This window comes from Mizuhopecten yessoensis, unplaced genomic scaffold (genome assembly GCF_002113885.1).
Source record: "Mizuhopecten yessoensis strain PY_sf001 unplaced genomic scaffold, ASM211388v2 scaffold11017, whole genome shotgun sequence".
NCBI classification, from domain to species: Eukaryota; Metazoa; Mollusca; class Bivalvia; order Pectinida; family Pectinidae; genus Mizuhopecten; species Mizuhopecten yessoensis.
Window position 1 is genome coordinate 473,527 of NW_018408837.1, and position 18,293 is coordinate 491,819.

The 18,293-nt window shown below is 36.1% G+C and overlaps 1 protein-coding gene across 1 annotated transcript in view; it reads right to left on the reverse strand.

Annotated features, from left to right (window-relative positions):
* Nucleotides 1–8,287: 8,287 nt before the first annotated feature.
* Nucleotides 8,288–18,293, reverse strand: part of LOC110464630 (NACHT and WD repeat domain-containing protein 2-like) — a 32,392-nt gene continuing 22,386 nt past the window's right edge. Inside the window, exons 22-28 of the mRNA XM_021519959.1 lie at nt 17,359–17,536; nt 16,892–17,010; nt 15,685–15,949; nt 14,239–14,406; nt 13,737–13,894; nt 10,380–10,524; nt 8,288–9,436 (exon numbers count right to left, since the gene is read on the reverse strand). Of these exons, the coding sequence (XP_021375634.1) occupies nt 8,898–9,436; nt 10,380–10,524; nt 13,737–13,894; nt 14,239–14,406; nt 15,685–15,949; nt 16,892–17,010; nt 17,359–17,536 (1,572 nt within the window). The 3' untranslated portion in view covers nt 8,288–8,897. The remainder of the gene's footprint in view (nt 9,437–10,379; nt 10,525–13,736; nt 13,895–14,238; nt 14,407–15,684; nt 15,950–16,891; nt 17,011–17,358; nt 17,537–18,293) is intronic.

The window sequence follows — 18,293 nt, forward strand, 5'->3', positions numbered from 1 at the left end:
TATATACTTAATTAGATAAACATGCATGCTATTACGGTATTGATTCTTACGATCCGTCTATTTAATCAATTGATTATAACATCAGTACATGATATAGTACGGGTTTTCGTATAGTAGAGCTCTTCTGGAACATTGCTATCACTTCAAGGTACCAAGCATCCTTAATATGTCGGGGTTATTTCCTACCAAACTTATTAAAAAATTAGCACGAGTTTCAAATAGATACAGGCCTTTTGCACTATTTAACCCTGCTTATAACGGAAAACGATAATTTGATAATATCGATTTCGGAATCGATTTAAAAAAAATACACGTCATTGCTATTGTTTTACGGCTTAATTGACTGAAGCCTCAGGCTGAAAATCTTTTCCACTGAAAAGTCCCGTAGAAGAGCCTCAAATAGTCCACTCTAAAGGGATATAATTATCTCAGTATAACATGGATAAATATTCCCTTTCTAATTATTACGTCATAAAAAAACCTATGACGTCATAAATCTCGTCCAAGCTGACAACGTCGCTGAATATACATAGATATTTTATTGTATAACAATGATTAAAAAAGCTAATAAATATGTATTCATCTGTTTTCATTTCAAATGAGATTCTAAAATGTCGTCCAGAAAATTTGATATAAAACTCTAGCTCGCCATATGCACAATTAAAAATCAACGTCTAGGCTCCTTTGTATCAATCCTCATTTCGAGCGAAAAAGTAATTTAACATCTGCTATTCAATCGTTAGGAAACGTCCCTAAAGACGTCATTAATTGTACAGGTGAAAACGTTACGTATTTCTGTTCTCTGGAGTCCGATATCTTCTTAGTTACCTAGAATTGTTCATAACCTGGAGTCGGCAAAGATAAAAGATTGTCACGAGAGCCGTTGCTCTCCGTATTGATTATTGAACTAAGATAACAAATGTCAACTACAGTTAGTCGCCATTAGAAATCGTGAAGATATAAAAGGGATTTAGTACTATTTAGTATCAATTTTCTTCGGCTTAGGAAATACATGTAGATATTCAACCTTTTTGTTGACCTTTTACCACTGTAAACCGTAATTGACTCATCCAGATGAATGTATGGTAAAGTCTACTTAAGTTATCTAGGGGTGAAAGGTTAACTGTATATACACTTGCTATATTTCGGCGTTGTTTATTCAGGCAAGTCTACCATAGTCGTTGAAGGGGTTCCGAAAGTGTCCACTAGTTATGGGTACAATGGGTTCACCTGATTTTCGACCTACCCATAATGCTTCATCGTGCGGAGCATTATGGGTAGACCGGAAACCATATTAAATAGTAAACAATAGTTAGATGTTCAATATGTTCAGCGTGCTCGTTGTCACGGAGTTCGATAGCAATCTAAGTAATGTAATGCATGTGTGTGTGTGTGCTGGAGGCGGTGTAGCAGGGAAGTTTGGAGTGTAATAACAAGGTGAGAAATAGTTCCATTTTGTAGGAACTTGAGAAAGAAATGCAAACTTGTGTAGACATAGTGCATATGGCTGCAAAGTTCCTCAAACACATCTTTCTAATTTTTCCCGGAATACTCCCTGTATTGAATAAAATAAAAATACTATGTGTTCATAGGACACAGAATATAAAGAAAAGATCGGGTGGTGCAGTGGATTGCGCACTTGCCTTTCACCAAGTCGACCGGGGTTCGATTCCCCGATCGAACGTGAAAAAGGTATGGGGTCTCCTTCCCGAGGGTTTTCCCCGGGCACTCCGGTTTCCTCCCGAACTACGAACCCAAATGATAATCCAAACTCTGATAGATTGAAACAAACTCAACCTCATGATACCGAAACCTGTGTAAACCGATCAACACTGAGGTAGTTGTTTTATAGTATTCCGTCTTTGCGTATTGCAGAGTTATCTTCTCTTGTGAGCAGGTATTGATTGTTACGTCATTGGTTTGTGTGAGAAAATTGCGTCGTTTTCTCAAAAATTGATGACGTTACTCTCACAAACCAATGACATAACAATCAATACCTGCTTACAAGAGAAGATAACTCTGCAATACGCAAAGACGGAATAGGATCGAGTTGGAGTATATGCTTGTAAAGGTTTTCTGGTTACACCTGTTCCGTCTATGTGCACCAAAACACACGCCGTGTAGCTAAGTTGTGGGTTTATCTATAGAGGTTTTATGATAACACAGGTTCAATTTATTTGAAAACGTATTTACACCAACAAACATACCGTGGAATTAATGTTCTATGATGCCTAGAAATAAGTCCCTCTGTTTTTTTCTTCTTTTACGAATTTTAAAAGTGAGATGGCCTAGTGGTTAAAGCGTGTGACCGTCTAAGATTTTTAGCCCTCCAACACTTGGTCGCGGGTTCCAGGCCCACGTGGGGCAGTCGGCAGTTACCACCCGCAGGTCGATGTTTTTTCTCCAGGTACTCTAGTCATCCTTAAATGACGATATTTGTTTATATCGGACGTGAAGTAATAACAAACCAACCTCACTGCAGGTATACAATAGATAATTTATTGTTTATTTTGTTTTTGTTACTGCATATGCTTCCTCAACTTTATGTGTATGATGTCAGGATGTGAGAGTCATGTGACATGTGGAAGGTGATCTTGTTTTCTTGATAATAACAGTGAGGATGATGATCACATGTACATGATGCAAGTATTTATGGTAATGACCAGTGTTGATTTGTATTTTTTCTCTGTATGATTATAGCGATACAATGATATTGCTTTGATGATGATGATGATGAGATGATGATGATAACGATGATGATGAGATGATGATGATGAGATGATGATGATGATGGTATATGGATGGTGATGATGAGATGATGAGATGATGATGATAAGATGATGATGATAAGATGATGATGATGATGATGATGATGAGATGATGATGATAAGATGATGATGATGATGATGATGATGAGATGATGATGATGATGATGATGATGATGATGATGATGATGATAAGATGATGATGAGATGATGATGATAAGATGATGATGATAAGATGATGATGATGATGATGAGATGATGATGAGATGATGATGATTATGATGATGAGATGATGATGAGATGATGATGATAAGATGATGATGATGATGATGATGAGATGATGATGAGATGATGATGATAAGATGATGATGATGATGATGAGATGATGATGAGATGATGATGATGATGATGATGAGATGATGATGAGATGATGATGATAAGATGATGATGATGATGATGATGAGATGATGATGAGATGATGATGATAAGATGATGATGATGATGATGAGATGATGATGAGATGATGATGATGATGAGATGATGATGAGATGATGATGATAAGATGATGATGATAAGATGATGATGATGATGATGATGATAACGATGATGATGAGATGATGATGATAAGATGATGATGATGATGATGATGATGATGATGATGAGATGATGATGATGAGATGATGAGATGATGATGATAAGATGATGATGATGAGGATGATAATGATGATGATGAGATGATGATGATGATGGTATATGGATGGTGATGATGAGATGATGATGATGAGATGATGATGAGGAGGAGGAGGATGATAATGATGATGATGAGATGATGATGATGATGAGATGTTGATGATGATGATGATAATGATGATGATGATGAGGATGGTGCATGTCTGTGAGATGTGTTGGTAATGAGGCTATTGTTTATGATGGATGATGCGTGATGAATGATGATTATGATAATTGCTAATTTGATGAAGATGTATATTGCACATTTAAAAGAAAATAAAAATCAAATTAAAAAAAATAAAAAAAAAATTGAAGGGTTATAAAAAAAAAAAAAAAAAAATGAAGTGTTAAAAAAAAAAAAAAAAAAAAAAATAACAAACCAACCAAACCAAATCAAACCCAGTTCAATTTGCATAAAACAAAATATAAACTTGGATATATTTGAAATGTTTGTTTAGAAAGTATTCTGATTACATAACCTCGATATATGACAGGGAATAGCATACCGTGAGTTGAAGTGAAACCCACTTGAAGGCCTTGCCTTAAAGCTTTTCTGATTATAGAAAATTCATTTTATTCATGTCACATTGTAATGAATTACAAAAGCATTCAAATTTAAGCGCTAAATGCAATTAACTGGTCAGCTGTGTTTTCTGAAGCTTTGTAGATTTGCTTTAGATCTTCTGCTACTTCAGAAATAGCGCTACGTAAAAGTCGCGAGAAAATGTGCCGCGTTTTCGCTATATGTGAAGAATGGTAACATGTTCATTTATATTCCCCATCAATACGATGTGAATGGTCCAGGCTGCACGCTTAATAACAGGTGAGTTATTATCCATTGTTAATCGGACGTCTCTTTAGCGATCCGACTTTCAGATCAATGGAATGTCCATGATTTATCGCTATATTAACGGTTTCTAAACTATGGTCCTAGTTAGCTTATCATAAATTCGATGTTTATTGCGAAAAAAATACCATTTCGTTTTAATTATTTCTCTTTTTTTCAGTAATAATTGATAATAAATCTTCGTCATAATGTCAATATCTGAAAGGCGGAATTTCGGCGTTATAAAGGGGTTTGGCAACGAATTGAAATCCTGTCTTTACCGACACCTGACTTTAAGGACATTCTGTCAAATCTGACAAAGTTTTAGGCCCCGCCCTCCAAAACACAAGAGCAAAAACAAAAACAATAACCTTCATTTTATAGACAGGATTATTACTGATAAACTGCCTTATCCGACCAAGCAACACTGCCTTATCCGACCAAGCAATACTGCCTTATCTGACCAAAATACTCCGTCAGTTCCTCTTTTGTCGGTTAAGCAAGGTTTCATTTGCCAAGATAATTCGTATCTTCTTACAAGGGGGATAGCATTTTCGGTCGGATAAGAGAGTGCGTCGGGAACCTGATTTTAACGACATTTTTTCTGAAATAAACGTATAAAAATGTGACGGTAAGGTCAGGTTTCACTGAGAGATATTTTTATATTGTTATTGAGAAAAATGAAATCTTGATCTACTATCCGGGAGGCAAGTTTTCCGTATCTTGGCCCCACAAAATTTTGTTTTTATTATTACATACATACAGACAATGTAATGTTTTCAGCTCAATTTGACTAGTTTTATTCATCTTCTCGTCGAATTCAATTGTTTAATAATTTGATTCGTTAAACTTGTAAGAGTTTTAATGTCTTCGCAGTATCGAAGGCACCAACGAAACAATCAAAATAATTTGCGAGTGTATAACCACGATATTCCGTCTTTGCGTATTGCAGAGTTATCTTCTCTTGAAAGCAGGTATTGATTGTTACGTCATTGGTTTGTGTGAGAAAAAAGAGTAACGTCATCCATTTTTAAGAAAACGACGTAATTTTTTCTCACACAAACCAATGACGTAACAATNTACAAACAAGTGATGTAACATCAATACCTGCTCTCAAGAGAAGATAACTCTGCAATACGCAAAGACGGAATACTGTCCGCAAATTTCTCATTTGCATATGAAGCCCGGATGGCGGTTGTTAATGACGTCAATGACCCCGAATGACACTGACACGTCATGAAATTGATTAAACATGACGTCACGAACAATAGCTTGACCCCGAAATGTCAGATAATTCCGACTCACTTTAAATATTCCAGACGTCACCAATCCACGGCAAAATAACCCAGAATTTGAAGAAAACACTCAAAAATGTCTTAAAATCGCCGTTTATTTTGGTGGTTTTGTTTTGGCTTATATGAATTAGAATGGGGATAACCTTACCGTATTTTGAAATTCGCGGCAGTATATTGAGGGGGGAACACTCAAAACCTAAAGGGGGTCCCACATTAGTCGCTCCTTATGCTAACATGCAGCGGGAATCAGCACGCCTTCTCTTTTACCGAATAATTTACTCCGGTCAGTGATAAAGCTTCCTTTCTGACAAGTTTTTCTGGAAACTGTTATTCAGGCAATCCAATATGACACTATAACCCAGAAGTCGCTTAGTTTCCCGGTCTAGCTTGTGTGTTCGGAACCCGTTTTTATTCCTTTCTGACAACAGATCTAACGCTAGACCAGATATAGTTTAGTGTTTCGGTCTGGAAACCATGTGTATCGTTCCGGTCTAAAGCTCTATCCTGCCCGGGGATTCCGTAAATATTGGGTTTCATTTAAACTCGTGCGACAAAGGTGTTCCAGTAAATAACCCGTTTATTTATCCTAATTCGCAATTGTATAATCGATTTTACAGATCGGGGACACATTATCAACAAATTATATTGCATTATTGATCGATAAATCCACACGCGTCGCAGAAAAGCGCTCCATTAAAACGAAACTTCGGCATTACCTGCAGGCTTCACGTTTCTATAGTATTTAATGAAATTACAGTGAAAGCACCGCCGGCACTTTCCCCGGTCGAGTGGGCCCAAGTGGGAGATTTGTATAGATACTACTAAATGTAGCAGAATTGATGGAAATTTAATGGAAATTTTGGTCTATAATAATAAGTCATTATCATTTACATATATCATCTGAGATTTGTCATTTCGAGTCCGTCCACTAAAAGTATAGTCAGCTTGACGCACAAATGCAGGAAGTGATTTATCAGGATTATTAAAATCAACTCGCACCGAATCACTAAAACCTTTTAGCCTTTTGGTGTTTGAACATGTTGTTTTAAAAGCAAAAAGAAAATTGTAATTTTAAATTCAACAATTATAGAAAATTATTAAATTTGATTATTTCCGTTAATTAATTTCAAGCTGACAAATCAGTAAGTAACTTATTCCAGGTTTATGAGATATCGATGTAGGTGTAACGTATGAAGAAAGAAAAAATATTCATGCGATGTGATTAACTTCCGACAACGTATTTGAAGGGAAAATTTAGAATTAAGGACGTACTTTATATGGCTCCCAATTGCATGTAGACTTGAGGATGGAATACTAGCAGGTCTGCTGTATCCCCCGGCATGATGTAAGAGGCGACTAACACACACACACACACACACACACACACAACATTACACACTAACGCAAGAACATGCATTGATACGAGTGGTTTTTTTTTAGAATTCTCAGTTGTTGTTTGAAATAACTTAATTATAAAGTGTCTTATTTAAGCGAATCAAGGTATTTTTATCCCATACCTCGTTTTGTACACACGCCCCCGTGTACGTACACACACCTTCGCAATGAATTGCATTAAGATATAATATGACTTATGTATGGAAACGGTACATAAAATTTATCAAGAGTTTAAAAAACAACGACAAATGACGTCTGTATCTGGGTCTCCTGATGTCCGTTTTACGGGGCTAAAAACAAGTATATGCTAGTCAGTAGAAATGTAATATTTTTTCTCGCTATCTAGTTTTTGGTCATTTTCGCGAGATACATTTTTCGTGGATTTCAGGGTCTGTCTTCATGAAACCGTTCTCAATGCTCTAACTCAGATTCAGTGTTCCAAGTCCAATTTATTGTTTCGGTGATAAAATTTATAAATAAGCCCATTTTATCAATGAATTGGAAGATAATGTAAAAAGGCAAAACGATAACCGACTTATGTGTGAACATTTGACACGGCATCCAGTTTGAAATCTCTCCAACATTCTCCAAAAACATAGCCTAAATGTGAAGTTCTACGAATTCGTCACCAAAACATGAAATTTGGTTTGATTACAGAATCTGAGTTTTAGCATGAAGACGGTTTCATGAGTACGAATCCAGATGTTTGGATCCTCAAGAAAGAGGGTAAACATTGTAGAAAATATTCGAAAGACGTTATTGTAAATTACTTTTTAAACAAATACAGTGATGAAAAGAACACATCACAATAATGAGTAGGTACTGAGTAATTTCAACGACCCAGGTGGAGAATAAAATGGTCTGGGGTGGATGTGCGGTATCTGCATGTGCGTAGCATTCATGTGAGGTGGCACTATAAATGATACTGTTGGAAGCACAGCCCCATTACAAACAGAACACAATACACCTCCAATACACACGCAGGCATACACACATAGGGAGATATTAGCCAGGTGGCATATGACTAGTAGTTACGCCTGATAAGGCACCTCCTGCGAATTCCTCAAAATTGTATTGATTAATGTATATGCTTATTGTATTAATAGTATATCTATGTACCGTAAAGCGCACATTAAAACCCTCCGCGCGCTAAAATCCGGGCCAACAAGAGTTATTAATCTAAGTTGAAATAACTTGTGTCATAATTGTTGAAAAATTAATAAAGTTTATAGAGTATTTATAGATTATAGAGCAACTTGACGAAAAATATCTGGATTTTTTAAAAATATTTATCACAAGTTTCACATCACAAATCACATTATTTAGAACATAAACCAAATACGCAGTGTTTGGCACATCATTAGCTGAATTATCATATAACTGACCCATTTTACTATGCCATATGGCTACGTCATAAAAATGGTAATACACACATGTTATGAAACCCAAACGTGCTACGATTGGTCAAAGGTCAGTTGGAACATATTCATACGCAACTACAGGTACTACTTTTTATTACTTTCGTTTGTTTGCTATTAAATGAATTTGAAATGTTTACTTTGTCTATATTATTTTCATAGCGTTTGAAACTGTTCATTATTAAAAACCATAATCTGGAACTACTTAGCACTGCGCGGAATGACCATACTATGATCGGAGTACTTTGGTTTTGACCTATATATAGAGTCAGCTGATACAATGTAACGCATAATTGTCTTTCCAAGTTTCTTCAAATAATGAACATAATGTGATCAATATAATTTTACATTCGTGTCCATGTTATATTGAATTTACTAAACTTCAATAAATTCGATATGACATGGACCCTCACGTACGATCCTCTATTTCCCAGACATATCTGTAAGTTGACAATTGGAAGGATTTTCCTCAGAAAACTGACGCGTCAGAATCGTTCCCATATTCATAGGTCTCCAGTGAAGGGAGGGGCGACGTGGAACCCGATCTGGACTTATCTTTTTCATCTTTTACATGCTTCATCGTCGATTTATCGGCGTTATCATCGATTGAACGATAATCATCTTTTGGTGTGACAGTTACCGAGGTTTCTTTTAAAACTTTGTCCACGTTTTTAATCAGAGGACTTTCAACATTTTTAGAAGCGTCAGAATTTTGGCCAGTGTTCGATTGGTTTTTTCTGTCATCGTCGGTAAGATGTAAATCGCTTTTATCATTGACGTTTTCATCCGACTGTGTTCTCATCGCTTGCCACTTATCATCGTCCGTCAGAGAAGGTTTGGACGACTTGTTGAACAAATCCTCCAACTCGTCTATTTTTGCTAGTTTTTCTTTGTCATCGACGTCGGAATCTTTATCATCGTCGCTCGAATCGTCGATATCGATATCCGGGTCACTGAAGTCCGAGTCACTCTCGTCGTCAACTGAGAGGTTCAAGGTCAAATCGTTACCTGCGAAAATATGCATTGATATTTATTTTACAGATATCCACAAATGAAACAGGTATTGATCATGACACACACCAGTTAAGAGGTACCCAGTCGACACACAACGTCACAGGGACGCGGCTTAAAGATCCTTAAGAGTTACAATTTATGTTAAGGATCCCCGTACCACTGCCAAAAACTGTAACTATGTATTGGAAATTGATTTGACGGCTTGACTACAGCTTTAATAAATAATTTCTGAAAAGAAAACTACACCTTGTGGGACTTTAATGAGAAATAAAAAAGACGAAATAAGCAAAATATAATCAACAACAGTGGTTTGAGTGTGCAACATGAGTGGGGCTAGACCGGGACTCGAACCCCGAACTACGGATTGCTAAACCATTGCTGTAATCGAATAAGCTACCTGGTCATCGGAAGTGTCCTGACCCAACTGTTCTACAGTTATATCCAAGCGGAAGTTAAGGGGAGATAACTATATATAGGAAAAAGAAAGAAGATCTTTAAAGTGTGTATATGTGTTTTATGTTTCTCTATATATCTGTATTAGCTAAACGGGAACGTAAGTTGCTCCAAATTTTAATTATTAACTCATTTCTTACTTTTAATTATAAATCACATTTACTTACTACGAAACTCTATAAATATGTGACCTTGACCTTTAACATTTTAACTTCTTAAGTCTCCATAGCCATTGCTAATATCACCAATAAACATGGTGTACATAGGAGCAGTGACCTGGCCCAGTCGCTATACAGGTATATCCGAAACGAAATTAAGGGGAGGTTACTGTTTATATGAAAAACTAAAGTGGAACTCTCTAGTGTTTTACTTGCAGCGGGACAGGGATCCTTAATCTGCTAATTTTCTTAGACACGAATTTTTGACGTAAGTTACCACTGCAAGTTACGCAGTTAAAGGAAACATGCTGCATCGTTCAACTTACGAACTCCCTCAAAGAGGATCGGCTTTTTGCTCATGTCATAAACTGGGTTGCCTCCCTTCTGCAGCGTCCAGTGTATAATTTCGACGGGCACCTCTTTGCAGCCGAGAACACTTAAGCCATCTTTAGTCAGCTCGGAGAAGTGGACCTATGAATCAAACGTCTTAAAATTAAATTCAAACTGGAAACAATCAAGGTAAGATTTAATTGAAAAAAAAATTCTCTTTGTTATTATTTTTACATATTTTTTTTTTAAATCTGTCAATTGAACAAAAGTATTTCTCCTGGATAAAATAGGTTTCGGAAAGGTGAGCTTACATATAAATGCATACTAAAGTACAGTTGACGCATATTTTGATAATGTCAAGCATTTCCTTATGACGTTGCCTGGTGACAGGCTTCGTTGCGTGTGATGTACATTTTTGTAGTCTAGCTTGCATTGTTTTCGTTTGATAAAACAAAACTTCAATATTTTCATTTTAATTTACATTCTACATAAATGTGACATAAATAAAGCAAGTTTGGTTCTTAAAAGCAATGTTCAGATCTTAAATACTACATAAACACCCATAGCCATTACAAGCCTAGCTCAAAGAAAACGTTACTTCAACAGCTCTTTCGTCTGCCATCACCCATCCCCGGGCCAATGTGTGAGATTATTCTATTCTCCCACCCTTCACAGGTTCATTCCCGTTTTTGGTAGGGAAAAGATAAACCTGTCTTGATCTACCTCGATCAAGACAGCTGACATGCGCTATTACGTCACAGACAACGCACTTCTTTCACCATGACCTGTGACCCTGTGCACTTTCAGCAAAAACGATTACATCATCACCTTTTACACACATGTAATACACATGTAAACAAACACTGTATAATGGCAAGCTCAACATCCCGACAATTCAAAATAGGCGAATGTGTTACCGTAGGAAGAAATGGTGAAAAGGGAAGAATTGTAGATGGAGTTAAACCATTAGGAACGTATGTTATGCACAAAGTGCAATTATTTGGTAACGGTACTATCGTTACAGCGTCGAAGCATGAATTGGTAAAAGGGCTAGCAGACGACGAACTTGAGTTTGATATGCTTGATTTTGATGTGAGCAAATATCTGAGTGAAATATCCCATGCAGAAACACAGGCAATGCTACATGAGTTAGAGCAGGGACAATCTGAATCAATGTTGACCCCCCGACGATCACATACAACCCCGGCGCCCCCGGGCTCTCCTCAGCAGACGGCGACTGCCACAGCCCCACGCGTTGCCGGTAGATTTGTTAACATGGACGAAAATGACTTAAGAAACTTTGTGGACCAAAACGAGAATATTAACACGAAAAAGAAAACTCTTTGTCATATGAAACTGTTTGAACATTTTCTGAACGACGTAAACGAATTGCGCCAAATGCACCAAATCCCAACTACCGAACTCGATTCGCACCTTTCAAAATTTTTAATTTGTGTACGACAGAAAGATGGTAGCGAGTATCAACCCAGTTACTTAAGAGGGATGCTTGGCTCGTTTGAAAGGTATTTAAAACGTCATAGATATGGGTATAGTTTGATTTCCAGTCATCAGTTCGCAGGTACGAGAGAGGCGCTCAAAACCAAACAAAAAGATTTAAAAAAGAAAGGAATGGGGAATAAACCAATGGCAGCGGATGTTATCACCGATTCTGAAATAAACACTTTGTATGAGACAAAACAGCTAGGTAAAGACACACCTGAATCTCTGCTGAACACCGTATGGTTTAACAACATGCTTCATTTCGGGATGAGGGGAGGAGATGAGCACAGACAGTTATGCTGGGGTGACCTAAAACTTGGATATGACCAGGAACTTGAAAGAGAATTTTTACAATTTAACGAAAGACAGACAAAAACACGGACAGGTATAGACGTTACAAACACAAGGAGTACAAAGCCAGCAATGTACGCGGAACCCGGTAGTGACAAATGTCCAGTAGAAACGTACAAAGCTTACAAGGAAAAGCGACCTGTCAATTTTTGTGATGACGAACACCCATTTTACCTCGGTACGGTGACGCACAGCAAAACTCCCCACCAACGCGACCAGTGGTTTTTGAGAGCTCCTGTTGGGCGCAACAAACTGTTTAAATTAATGAAAACTATGGTGACAAAAAGTGGAATGTTTACTAACAGGTCCGAAAACAATGTTGTGCAAAAAAGATTGACAAATACCAGTGTTCGCAAATACACGTGTCAAAAACTTTTGGACGAAAACATTCCAGATGCACAGGCAATCACATTAACCGGTCACAAAAACATTCAATCTTTGAACAATTACAGAACAGTCAACAATAAACAAAAACAGAAGATGTCGTCTCTTCTCTCAATGACAAATCCACCAAATAAAACCGTACAAACGGACTTAGGACGACACACTGGGTCTAGTGCACCTACCTCACATCGGCCAATGTCAAACGAACAGTCAACAAATATTACACATGTGACTACAGCGCACAACAGCATGTCCTTGTGCGAACCTGAACGCGTTCGTAAATTAAAATCCAATGAATGTGAAATCCCAAGTATCTTCCAAGGCACAACAATCACTGGAGGAACCTTTAACATAACTATAAACAATAACACAACGATGTCAGCCCCCAAAACGAAACGACCGAGGGTGTTGTATTCTGACTCCGAGTGAACTTTTCGAAGCGTGAAGTCAGGGAGTGCAATTAGTTCTGTGTGTTTTCGTTAAAGACACTATATCACTTAATCTTATGACAAAAAATGTTAATATACAATATAACGTTGCTAATACTACTAATGTATAAAATATCTAAATTTAATTATGACTTCTGTTTATTATTGACGTTGCGGATTTTTTTTACACACATTTGCAGTACAGCGGCTATGCGTGTATTCATGCGCCATTGATGATAGTACGGTGCATCGGGGTCAAAAATACAACTTCGCAGTGGAGGTATTTTTACGGTATGAAAATGTGGGAGAAAAATAATCAATCACTCCTGTGTGATATAGACAGAGATATCTCAACCTTCGGGATGAGATATTTATTTTAGGTTTAGCACTCGGCAAAGCCTCGTGCTAAACCTAAAAAAATATCTCACCCTCTGGTTGAGATATCTCTGTCTATATCACACAGGAGTGATTGATTCTATTATTGACTTACCTCTGGCAACTCATTTTCTTCTGGTATGTTTGGAAAAATAACATGATATATGAAAAAAATCATGATACATCGCATTATAATAAGCAAACTATAGTTCATACATTATAAAAAGGTCAAAATGTAGCTATTAAGCAAATTGACATTAAGCGGAATCCTATGAAGAGTGTGCTAAATAAAACTGATCGATTAACCAAACGTACGTCATAGTCTGTCGTCATACTGGCAAGTCGCTTCATACTGGACTTGTCCCAAACCTCGAGGTTAGCCAGATTGTAGACCAGTAGGTATGGACTGACGTCGATAGTGTACAGGTCAGCGTCCGGAGTGATACTGCTGGACAATCGCTCCAGACACTCATCTACAGCGGACAGGAAATGACGTCACATTAAGTGAAGTAAGTACATTAATTATATATGTCATTCGCTCTATACGTCAGTGGATCATCGTTCATCGAATATAGAAATTTACGGATACAAAACTGATTTCCGTATTTTCCATGAAACTAAATCTGATTTAAGACACTAATTTTATTCTATTCAATCAAAAGACAAGAAAATAATCATTGTTTGTTCGAGGTAATATGGAGTGTATCCTTGACATTTATGTGACAAAAATATCAGTAAAATATTTCTGGATATCATACAGTATTCAAATATATATAAACAAAGCAGTATGAAAAAGAACACCAAATAAATCACATACTTTTATTCGAATCCCAAATGAGTATTTCCCCTTTGTGTTGGTCGAAGATGGTGGCAATCCTGAAATCGTCCAGAAACAGGAAGTCAGAAAAGAACTCCGTCTTCTCGTCCAGACGAGATATAATCTCGTAATACATCGGATCCTCAAAAATAAACCCATTGTACTTCCCTGTGTCAGAATGGAAATAGATAGATGTTGGATAAATCAGATTATTTACTTACTTTAAACATATTTTATGCAAATAAAAATAGAACTGGGTTTAAGGCACATGTTATTGCAACTTTTCAAAGCCTTCTCCCGTCAAACATTTACAATTACATGACAACAATGGTAAGAGGCATAAATGTAGTGCAGACATATAAAATATTCACATAAATACCAATACACAAAAAAAACACCGTTCGACATCTAATGCTGGATTTGATAAAATGATAGACATGTCTAAAAACGTAAATATAAGGTCCACCGAAAGATCTGATCTGAACTGTCAAGCAAAACAAAGCTCTAGATCAAATCAATAAAGCAGACTTTTTGGCATGTAAATGAATTTATAAATATAAAAGTACTTTCAGTATTTGAATATATAAAGAAGGAATGGTTGATGTTATTTAATATATCAATTTAATCAAAATAAATATTATCGTTATTGTAATGAATGAAACATACGTATGAAAGAATGAATGATTTTGAGTTTGAGTATGAAAGAATGAATCTGAGTTTGAAAGATGAAATGAAAAAGAAAAAGAATGAAGAGAAAGAGGCCTTTTGCATGAGGCTATATTATGTAAGAGGGATGATCCCGGGGCACCCCAACCCGGACATCCCTCCCAAAGATGATGGGGGAATAAAACACAATTTGAATCTAAAAAAAATGCTCTTAATTTAACTCTATATCTAAGGCTTTCAAATTTTGAAACAAAATACGCCTTTCATTACCAAAACGTTGACACTCAAACAAAAACTAAAAGGCGTTCTCGTATAGATGTCCACATTTTTAAACTGGACTTTCGACAAGTTTTACTCTATAAAGATACTACTTAAGGGAACCACATTTGTGCCTCAGTTTAGTATGTATAATGCTCAACTTCACGAAATTGTATTGATTGATCGATTAATTGGATTCATTGATTAATTCGTAAAATGATAGTATTTATATAGTACAATTTTATATGTATAATTATTCATTACTATTTGCTAAGTTGGTTGATTGATTACAAAGTTCATGGCTGTTTAATTGATTGATTGATTGATTGATTGATTGATTGATTGATTAAGGATTAAATGAATACATAATTGATTGATCTTAAAAGCCAATGGATGCTCGATAAAGTAAAAAAAAATACAAATTGGGCTACTTTCATTGTTACTCGTTCCTTTGTTAATTTCAGCGAAAATAAAGCCGATCTCATTGATTTTGTTTTGTCGTGGAGAAAAATAGTAGCATACAATTCTGAATATCCCAGATGTGGATGAGGTATGCTGTCATTTCCACGGAGACATCTTTGGAAATGGTCGGCAACTTCCGTTCGCATCGGATGGCGATAAATTTGGCGTCTTTACTGATCCGCGTCCAACTTCCGGCAATGGCATCCTCGTCGGAAATGTCTAACTCAGAGGCGTTGATGCACTTCATTGATGACGTCATGAGGTCAAATACGACGATTCCAGTTGACGTCATACTTGCTACTACCTTGTTGTCAGTGTAGCATATCTGGTCAAAAATAGATGTTAGTCATTTTTTTTTATTCCGAAATTTAGTTTATTCCGTCTTTGCGTATTGCAGAGTTATCTTCTCTTGGGAGCAGGTATTGATTGTTACGTCATTGGTTTGTGTGAGAAAATTACGTCGTTTTCTCAAAAATTGATGACGTTACTCTCACAAACAAGTGACGTAACAATCAATACCTGCTCCCAAGAGAAGATAACTCTGCAATACGCAAAGACGGAATAGGAGAAAAAGACGTATATTTCTGTCAGTCACTCCCTCTTGTTGACTTCTATTTGGGAAGGCATTCTTTCGTTATGCATTGAATTTCCTAAATGGTTGAATACTACTGTTTATCAAGAAGATGTCAGTTCTAACATAATGCGTGTTGATGAAGAGAAAAAATCGTTATCTTTCAATCATGTCACAAATAAAAATGTGACACGTGCTATTTTATGAGTTATCAGATATCATTTATTTAATTTCCATTCATGAGAGATTAACAAATTATTGTGACATCAATTTTAACATATAATGTTCTTTAGGGATGTACTTTGAGCTGTCTTTTCGCATACTTAAAAATTGTTTATCAATTCTTAAATTTTGAATATTTCTCACATTTTTGGTAGCTAGCCTTATATACAGTTTAGAAATATAAACTTCAGGTTTGAGTATTAAAAAAAAAAAAAAATATTCGCGAATCGTCATTGTTTTTGTTCAAGTTAAAAAGGGGGAAGATGAAAAGAAAAAGAAAAACATTATTACAATAAACAATTCACACAATCCATGAAGACCCAGGAGGTTTTACTCGGTATTAAGTATTTGTCTTTGTAAGTTAAACATTAGACGTGACATTTTTAAAGAAGCTAGTTCAATTATCTCACGTCGACCATTTAGAAACGTCGCTTCATAACAACACTTTCTAATTTTATAATCGGCCAAACAAACCATTTGTGTGAACTGGGCCCAGTCAATATCCTCCGGAGGCTTGAGAATCTGTTTTGTTTTCCCGCTGTTCAAGTCGTATGTCTTCAGTGACCGTCTGCCTTGAGATAGCGCCAGTACCTCTAAGAACAGAAATTATGACAAAAATTATAAGAATATTTAATCAACTCATTCATATTTTAGCACATACCAATTATTTAAGAACACCAAATATTATTTACATGATTAAAATTAATGAAAAACTCCTCTGCTTCGTGCGTAAAATAGTGCGAAAATAGGAAAACCGCTACAACAGGATTTTTTCAGTAAGCATTCAACTTCCTTGCCGGATACATTTTAATCTATTTAGTTTCATTCGAAGTTGATAACATTTCTTCTTCAAATAACATAAACACATAAGTTGATATTTAAGAAAAACACCATTTATTCTATACATGCATTGTTTTGAGGAGAAACAAATATTTACACACCGTTTCTGTCATGGAGAACGTGAACACTCGAGATACGGTTGTTCAGACGACCTTGGAATACCAAGGTGACGTTCATCGTGTCAAGGTCAACTATCTTCAGTTTCTTTATGTTCTTGTCTTTGGTTTCCATGACTACGTGGTGGTCGCAGCAACATTCTATCATCTTGTCTTGTTTACCCTTAAATAAGCATCAATACAATTATCACCATGGTGAATAAAATACATCTGACATTGAAGACATCACGTGACAGGTGGATCACTATCCTGAACAGTTTCAAAAATACATTAAGGATGATTGCCACACTGCAGGCAAAACACTTGAGGCTTTTAGGACATGTATATAGAGTTTTTGTTTTATTTTTTGTTATTATTAAGAAATGAAATATCAAAGCTATATAGTCATGCTGGGAAAAAGAGTTTCTAGAATGCATGCTACAGTTTTTGATAGCGTCATGGGGATCCTTTAATAAAAATTGAAAAAAAATAATGACTCACTCAATTAAAGATGTTTTACTTTATGAAAATTGATATGTCTGTCATCACAATGGAACTGTCCTCATTTGGAAATAGGTGTTCCGGATCAGAAACCTGTCATTAAATGCTTATATTCATATTTCTCACGCGGTCCATTGTGATGTACAGTGTCTGTTGCCGAATAAACATTCTGGTCCTGACGGGAGACATCGTCATCGGGGCCATCTACGTGCAGAAAACGCGTTGTTTTTTCTTACTGAGACACTTCCTTAGTTTATTTATTTATTAACATATTTTCATTTTCATCTTTGATTCATGATGCACTCGTTGTTTTCGTTCGGAGACTTGTTGTGTTATCTATATGAACAGTCTGTCAGATATCTTTTTATATAATTTACGGTCTATGAGTAAATAACTCCATTCAGGATTTTATATCCTTTTCCGTTTTGTTTTTATTAGTT